Raw genomic sequence first — 8291 nt, forward strand, 5'->3', positions numbered from 1 at the left:
AGAAGGATGAAGCCTCTCAGGACTCCTCCCAGGGTCGAGCCCCGGAGGCCAGGCAATGCGCTCATCGTCGCCGCCATGCTTCTTTCCCTGTGCATCCTCTCTCTCATCAAGGCTCGCTATTGCCCCTCTCCATATGGTATCCCCGCGATTGATTCTTGTTTGATCTTTTCTTTCCTTGGAGATTTGTGGATCTCGTGTTCTCAAGAAGATTCTGTTGTTGGTTCTTCTTACAGCCAAGGCTCAGTCACCGACAGAAGTAGATCACGTTGAGGTCTCAGAGATCGTCACTGAGAAGAGTGGGAAAGCTGCTGCTCTACCAGGTAATTTCACCTGCACACCGAGGGAAACATCAAGACACTTTTTTTTTGAGAGAGATTGTGGGTAAGATCCAAACTTTGATGTGAATTCAAGAAAAACCCAAAGAGGTGGTGAAGAAAGCTGGATCTTCCTCAGAAAAATTAGCTGAATCAGCCGGTGATGGTTCAAATCTTCTGTTTTGTGCAGGGGTTGAAGATGATGAGGGAAATGCTGTAGCTCCAAAAATTGTCGCAGAGGAAGCCGTGAGCAACTTGAGCAGACCTCTTTGCTCCGAAACAAGCAAGAGATCCAACGTCTGCGAAGCGGAAGGCGGTATCAGATTGCAGGGAAGCTCCCGAACCATCTTCCTACACCCTTCTTTGGCAGATCGAGAGTGGAAGATCAAACCTTACTGCAGAAAGCATGACCCCCCAGCCATGAAGAAGGTCGATGAGTGGACGATGAAGCCTTTCCCCAGCGACAAGGCACCCCCTCGGTGCACCGCCAAGTACACGGTCCCGGCGCTGGTCTTCTCGATCGGAGGATTCACCGACAACCTCTTCCATGACTTCACCGATGTCATAGTCCCCCTCTTCATCTCCTCCTACCGGTTCCATGGCGAGGTCCAGTTCGTGGTAGCCGACTTCAAGCCTCCGTGGGTGAGCAGATTCATCTTAATTCTAAGGCAGCTCTCCAACTACGACATCATCGACGCGGACAACGACGACCCGGGCGCCGTGCGCTGCTTCCCCCGCGTCATCGTCGGGCTTAGCTTCCACAAGGAGCTCGGCGTCGACCCCTCGAAGACGGCGACGGGGTACTCCATCGTGGAGTTCAAGGAGATGCTGAGGAAGGCGTACGGGCTGGAGAGGCCGACGGTGGAGCGGTGGGGGGTAAGGAGGAAGCCCAGGCTGCTGCTCATCTCCCGCAACAAGACCCGGGTGTTCCTGAACGAGAAGGGGATAGCGGACATGGCGGCCAGCCTGGGGTTCGACGTGCGGGCCACCGAGCCCACCAACAAGACCGACGTCGGGGAGTTCGCGAGGCTGGTGAACTCCGCCGACGTGATGATTGGCGTGCACGGCGCCGGGCTCACCAACATGGTGTTCCTCCCGGCGGGGGCGGTGCTCATCCAGGTGGTTCCCATGGGCGCCCCGGGTTGGCTTCCAAGGGACACCTTCGGGCAACCTTCGCGGGACATGCAGCTCAAGTACTTGGACTACCACATCGAGGGAGACGAGAGCTCGCTCACCGAGCGGTACCCGAAGGATCACCCGGTGCTCAAGGATCCGTCTTCCATCCACAAGCAAGGCTGGTACGCACTCAGCGAGGTGTACTTGGAGAACCAGAACGTGAGGCCTCAGCTGGATAGGCTCAAGAACACTCTCCTGGAGGCTCGCAGCCTCCTGCCTCACAACAGCAAAGAAGCTTGAGCTATGGCGTCCGCAGTTGACGAGATCTCCCCGCCCGCATTTCTTCTCTGTTCTTTTTATTTTTTTTGCATTCGGTTTTTATCTGGCTGCAAGAAAATTCTTCCAAGTGTGCCTCTGGATCGGACAATAGCATTTGGATCTTACACAGGTGTAATTAGTCACTCATACTGGGAAATTGAATCAAAGGAGTTATCTCAGGGCATAAGAACTTGGCACATTGCCTGCAGATTGACACATCTCATTCATGGCTACCCAAAAGTCTGATGCCAACTTTGTTGGAGGATGCTTGCTTAACTATTGATGCCACTTCTTTGTGATCTCCAATTATTGCCTCGTGGGAACTGGGATATGTTGGTATATGGGATACGGGATCATAGATTCATATTATTTCCTGCATTCTGCGTAAACATAGTGTACTGCAGCTTACAATCTTTTTAGGAGAGTGTGAGATTAGGGATGCCTAATGAAGTCTCTCGACATTATCGCAAGAGAGTTGAAAGATACATGGTTACCAATCTGCAATAGTTGTCAAATCAGATTTGGCAGAAGTCAAATCAGATGCATGAACATGCTATTCAGCCATTTTGGTTTGGTGTCGAGGAGCTATCAGAGAAGGATGGCAACTGCGTGCCCACACCAAGAAGCCACCTCTCGCGTAAGTGGTCACCGTTCTCTCTTTTACCGACGAATGAATCCCATATCGCAGCTGAAGAAACTTGCAAGGAAAAGAAGGCTCATCATCACCATGGGCAGCCAAGGATCAGCAGAATCTATTCTTGGAAGTAGCATCCTCAGGTAATGATCATGACCTGGGGCCAACCAGCTAAAAGCAAAAGAAAAAGGCCAAGTTTTACTGCTTCAACTTTGTGGTGATTCTCGGGAGAGCAGCCGCTTGTCACATTATAAGGCAATTCTGCGTAGAGATCACATGCCACACAGTATATTATTGCTCCATCATGCCGGTGGGGCGTCCGTCCGCTGCAATGGCTATTTCGCAGACTTGCAGAGCAGCTCTTTTTTACGTCGGGATGGCGTGGAGCACGATGCAAATGGTGGATCGATAATTGTCCTTCCTGCGCCCCTCTCTCGTCCTCACCTATGCATGTTTCGTGTATGCATGTGTATTCGAAGATGGATTCAAAGACCAGAGTAGCATCACAACAACATGTTTATGGACTTCTGCTGCCTCCCCTCGTTTTTAATCTTTATCATTTAAAACCAAAATTACTTCTGCATATTAACTTCACCAGATTTGGTTTCTTAACTTCTGATGTTGCAGTTTTCTTGTACTTGCTTTCCTAAATTTCATCTGAGCTGGTTCTCTTGATGTTCCCTATTTTCTTGCGGAGATGAACTCGAGTGAAGAATAGCTTTGCATGCTGTAGTTCGCAGATCATAAGCAGAGCATTGCAACTGGCTTTTCTACCTTGCTTTGGCAGGAAAACATTCTAGCAAAGCAACAAACTTAAATCTCACACTGAAACCATACTGCTGTTAATTAACCTAGTAAAGTAAAGCTTGAGTTTAATCAAAATGAAACAGATGATTGCTGAATAGTTTATTCATCTTCTCTTAAAGAGTAAGCAGAATAAAGCGAAGAGTCTACTGATATCTTTGGCTCCACATCTGTGCAGCAAGCAAGATATTGCAGCCGTTAAACATGGTCTCTAAAGCATAACATCACTAATTGGAGTACTAGTGATTCACATCAAACACCAAAGACATCCATGAGTTGCAGATTCAAGCTACGGGGGATTACCTGATCTCTGAGGACGCAGCATTGAGCTGACCGCAATGCCAGTGAACATAATGACACATTTGGCGGCAGAGCTTCGTAAGCAAACTAATGGAACCAAGCAGAATCAGCAGAGAGGAAAAGTGGCCGAGATCGGAGGAACATACGAGATGGGGAAGTGAGAGGCCGCGGCATCACCATGAAGGTCATAGAGAAAGAAAGTGACGAACACCACAAATCTTGATCTTTGAGATTGGCCGGCATTCCGGAACAGCTTCAGTTCCGTCGCCATCCTAAATTCTTCTCTATTCGGGTCAGCGAAGGGCAGAGTTATCTTTATGCAGCCGAACCGGTCTCCATTGACGACTCGGAGATGGTAAGCTACTACTGAGCAAATACGGACTTGTGTGTGTCAACGTGATAGTCGACCAAGTGAGCATCTCTCTCACTCTTTGCTTGTCCGAGACATGGGTTCGGTGCAAAATACTATCACAGAAAGTTGGTAGAGAGGAATACGTAGCGAGGGAGATGGACTCCCCTCACTACGTTTGTCACCGTCCTACTTTCAAGTATCATTCTTCTCTCTACATGTTGGATTCCTCATTATATAGTCTGTATCGATCATTTCAAATGCCTTTGACGTGCCCCCACGTACCTAATTCCTTTCCCCACTATAAAAAGTCTTCTAGTTTTGTGCCCTACAGCATCGCCATCTTCTATGCATGCACAACTATTTGGGCTTCATGTGGTGGCAGCAAGTTAAGTGTGGTACAACCAAAGGGGCATATCTAGTTCCCTGCACCATCAACGAGTTCCACTGGAATGGGGCCATTTCGAGCATAAATTTCATTGTCTTCCACTACAAAAATGTGGAAGATGTACAGGTCATCATCGAAAAGGTGTCATCAACATATAGAATGTGCGATGCTGTGTCGGAGACATGGAGGAGGCCTTAGCGACGTGTGGATTGCACAGTCGAAAAGTGTGGACTTTCTTCTGTTCCTTTGATGTTGCTGCCATTTGTCCTCCTACAGCTTAAGTGCACCATCAAAAAGCTTAGGAGCCTGCAGTCCACTTGCACCAGAACAATTATGAGATGTGATTTCGCCAATGACTGTAGAAGATAGGAATCTCTACTTTTTGAAGAATTATGGGGCCTATTATTTGAACTTTCTAATAGAGAAATCAAAACACTAAACAGCATTTTCTACACACGAAAAGGGAGTATCTTGGTCAATCAGACAACTAAAACCAGTCAAAAAGGTCACCTCAAACAGTCCCTCCCTCTGTCAATTTTCTTGGTGATCTAACTTACACAGCTTTAAATGATGAACATGATGTTGAGATATTGCGAATCCTCTCTATGTCAGCAGAGCCCAAGAAGATGACTATATCGGCCATATGGGTAGGGCAAACTCCCAACTGCATCACAACTTTACTGGTGTATCATGATGAATGATCGTGAGCAATATCCTTGTGCCACCCAATATGATTTAGTCCAAACAAAAATTTAAATTGAATGACAAAGGAACAGAGTACTTCGTTTGTCCATATGTCTGTGGAGAAGAAAAGTTATTAGATGGACAAACATCAATCGTTGAGCTGATGCTTTGACCTGTACCACAAGGAACTCATAAATTTCATCCTTCTTTTTCTGTGAAATATGGGCTGTCAAAAATGTCCCCTCTTCCATGTCGCTGTCTGCTATCGATCGATCGATGAATACATCTAGGTCTTCATCGGTATCAGGTCCACCACCGCATGGCAATGAAGCCCTACCTACTGCGCAGGGTTTCCCCGACCGAGTCATGTGAGACATGCAGGCCTCGGAGAAAGGGAAATAGTGGACGAATCTATTTAATGTTTTCATCGATTGCCACGAGTGGCATCGGGCGTGAAGCAGTCTGAAGGCTCACGTGATTCCTGCAAGAATCCGTCTACCATATTTATTGCTCACCAAGTCATCGGCGGGACACACACCATATTGTCATCTTCCCATGAATCATCTGAAGAGGAATTATCGACATGATGAAACTAATAATGGTCACTTGTTGCAGAAAGTATCTCGTCGGTTCCATATGCAAAGGCTGCCAAGGTATGCACCGTAGAACACGACATGCCTTGGATCGAAACTGGAACTTTTTCTGGAGTCTTATTCGATACACATAATCAATAAAATTTCCTACTTACTTTTGCTGTATCTTCTATTCTCTGAGAAGCCTGAGAGCCTCGAGTAAAACTGGCTTGAACCTTTTCAGGTCAAGCCTTACGTTTTGCTTGGTGAGGTAGATTTCTCCCATCTTGATCCACCCAAGCTTGTGAATGGACTTGGGATCCCTGAACACTGGATCGTCTCTGGGAAACAACTCCGTCAGCGTGCTCTCGTCCTCACCGATGGTGTACTCCAGGTACTTCAGCTGCGTCTTCCCAGCAGGCTTCGCGAAGTAGGTGCTGGCGACCCACTCCAGGCGGCCAAACGGCACCACTTGTATCAGGACGGCGTCGGGCGGCAGGAACACGAAGTTGGTCAGCCCTGCGCCGTGCACGCCCAGCATCACGTCGCAGGAGTTCACCACGCGCGAGAAGTTGGCCAGGTTGAACCCGCCCTCCGACACCACCACCTCGAAGCCTACCTTCTTGGCCATGCCCACGATCTTGTTCACGTTCACGAACCTCCTCGTCTGGCTCCTCGATATGATCAGCAGCCTCGGCTTCTTCCCCGGCGCTTCGCTGATCCTCAGCGCGTGATCTCTGTCGAGCGAGTAGGTTCTCCGCATGAACCCCATGAAGTCGGACATGGTGTATCCCATCGGCGACTTGGAGGGGTCGATCATCATGTCCTGGTCGCTTCTCAGGCCGACGATGACGTGTTTGTAGCAGTGCACTCTGGCGTCCTTGTCGTAGTCGATGATCTCGTACCGGGACAGCTTGTCGAAGTACGGCTTGTACTTGCTGATCCACCAGAAGTTGCACGAGCTAATGACGAACTGGACTTCGCCGTCGAACTGGCGCGCCGTCTGAAACAGAGGGACCAACACGTCGGTGAAGTCGTGGAAGTAGTTTCCGATGTATCCGGCCGTGGTGAAGACGATGGCAGGGACGGTGTGGCCGACGGTGCATTGAGGGGCTGCAACATAGTCGTTCTCTGATCTCACATTCACTACCTTGATATGGGGCATGACCCCATGGTCCCACTTCCTGGCGTAAGGCTTCACCTGCCATGACTCGTTTCGGGCAGCTCGAGAGGGGGTGACGAGTATCACAGACGACAAATCCTTCCCAATGATTCTAATGTCACCATGGATATCACAGACATCACTCCTGTAGCCGATCTCACACAGTGGCCTCATCTGTGCCTCCACATCTACATTCCAACACAGTGGAAAGAACATGCGAAAATTGGATCAAACCTTTGGTCGCTGAGAAGCTGAACTCATCCAGCCGAATGAACTGTGTCTTATTAAGACTCGAGTAATTTCAGTTGCTTTCTTCTGCCGCAGAACATTAGAGTTGTGTTCATCGAACATGAGACAAGAGCTCCGTACCTGGTTTCTTGGAATGGCTTGAGACTGGTGTCTGCAGACGATGGACCAGGGTAGGCGGACCGTTCACAACTTGACATCGGCCGGATTTTGGATCGCAAGGTCGGCCGATTCCCTCTTTCTTGTTGTCTGGATGTGTAGTGCAAACTGAGCTTAGGATACCACCTCAAGGCATCAACTTAAAAAGGACGATGTGATAAGTCCTCTCGTTGAACTCGAGAAGCTGTGCTATGATGGAATCCAAAGAGAAGGGAGGTGGTCGCTTTTACCTGGTTTTCTTGTACCTGCAGAAGTTTTCTCCCTTGGTATAATATCAGATTCAGAGGGAGAAATCCTTAGCGTGCCTGTAAATTCGTTCTCTTCACAAAGATCTGATCCGGCGCTGCTGCTATTGCATCTTGGCTTGCTCTCCCGTGCTGTCTCAAGAATATAGTTGGGAAAAGAAAAGGAAACAGGAGCGATCGTCAGCTACAACAGAGTGCAGAGGACTACATGTATCTCTGTAAACAAGCCTAAACCTGAGATCATCCATCCGGTAGTCCAAATCAGAAGACACACCCGAGTCCCCTTTCTACCGCAAAGATCAGAAACTCGTCATGAACACAGATTTCTAACTCTTACCTGGTTGTCGAGTACCACTAAAGCTTTCGACCGAATGCCTCGTGGAAGCTGCGTCCGTCGACCATGAGATCTGGGAAGCCACTGCAAAACAAATCGGAACTATGAGGAAGAAGAACGAGGCTGTGCCATATTTTCACAGAAAATGAACGCCGACAACTTACAGAAAGAAGAGCTAAGCATGTCAGACTTGTACATGGTAACATAGGTCAGTGAGACCAGAAAGCATCCGATGAGCACTCCCACTCCCAAACTCAGAGGATCGATTCCTCTGACGTTGGTAGCTAACTTCATCTCGCGTACAAATTTTCCGGCCACCGGCACTGGACGGTCTTCTTCTCTTGCGGGCTCAGAAGAGTGCCATCTTCCTCACCGAGAAGGCCAGGGAGAAGCAACCGTGATCGGCCTGCAGAGCATGAAGCTCATGACATGTGAAACTCACAGTTTTAGCTCCATTGTCGGCCTGTAAGGTCGGCTTTAGGAATGTTGCTAAACAAGGTTGGCCACCCCTTGTTGACCGGTTTGTCGATGATAGTAAAGGCTTGTTTGCTTTCGTCTTCCAAACCCTCGTTTACTATTCTAAGCAGATGTTTTAGATCCATGGTTTTCTGTGAGAAGCTGAATCAAGCAGGAGTGCGGATGGACTTTTCTGGATCCACGGTTTTT

The 8291-nt window shown here is 48.6% G+C and overlaps 2 protein-coding genes and 1 long non-coding RNA gene across 3 annotated transcripts; 1 reads left to right on the forward strand and 2 right to left on the reverse strand.

The window, feature by feature from the left end:
- On the forward strand, positions 1–1927 carry LOC135640972 (alpha-1,3-arabinosyltransferase XAT3-like). Its single transcript, XM_065155879.1, has 3 exons — positions 1–136; positions 234–320; positions 505–1927. Exons 1-3 carry the CDS (start codon positions 7–9, stop codon positions 1728–1730), a joined length of 1443 nt encoding a protein of 480 aa, XP_065011951.1. The 5' UTR covers positions 1–6; the 3' UTR covers positions 1731–1927.
- LOC135640973 (uncharacterized) lies at positions 1785–4395 on the reverse strand. The gene is made up of 2 exons (XR_010497504.1): positions 3490–4395; positions 1785–3178 (listed from the first exon to the last, which is right to left on the reverse strand). It is a non-coding gene; the product is annotated as an uncharacterized LOC135640973 (long non-coding RNA).
- A 1099-nt stretch (positions 4396–5494) lies between these two features.
- Positions 5495–8291, reverse strand: LOC135641832 (alpha-1,3-arabinosyltransferase XAT2-like). Its single transcript, XM_065157590.1, has 5 exons — positions 7790–8291; positions 7629–7709; positions 7277–7423; positions 7011–7136; positions 5495–6829 (listed from the first exon to the last, which is right to left on the reverse strand). Exons 1-5 carry the CDS (start codon positions 7917–7919, stop codon positions 5670–5672), a joined length of 1644 nt encoding a protein of 547 aa, XP_065013662.1. The 5' UTR covers positions 7920–8291; the 3' UTR covers positions 5495–5669.

The sequence above is a fragment of the Musa acuminata genome, chromosome BXJ3-6 (assembly GCF_036884655.1).
Source record: "Musa acuminata AAA Group cultivar baxijiao chromosome BXJ3-6, Cavendish_Baxijiao_AAA, whole genome shotgun sequence".
Taxonomy (NCBI): Eukaryota; Viridiplantae; Streptophyta; class Magnoliopsida; order Zingiberales; family Musaceae; genus Musa; species Musa acuminata.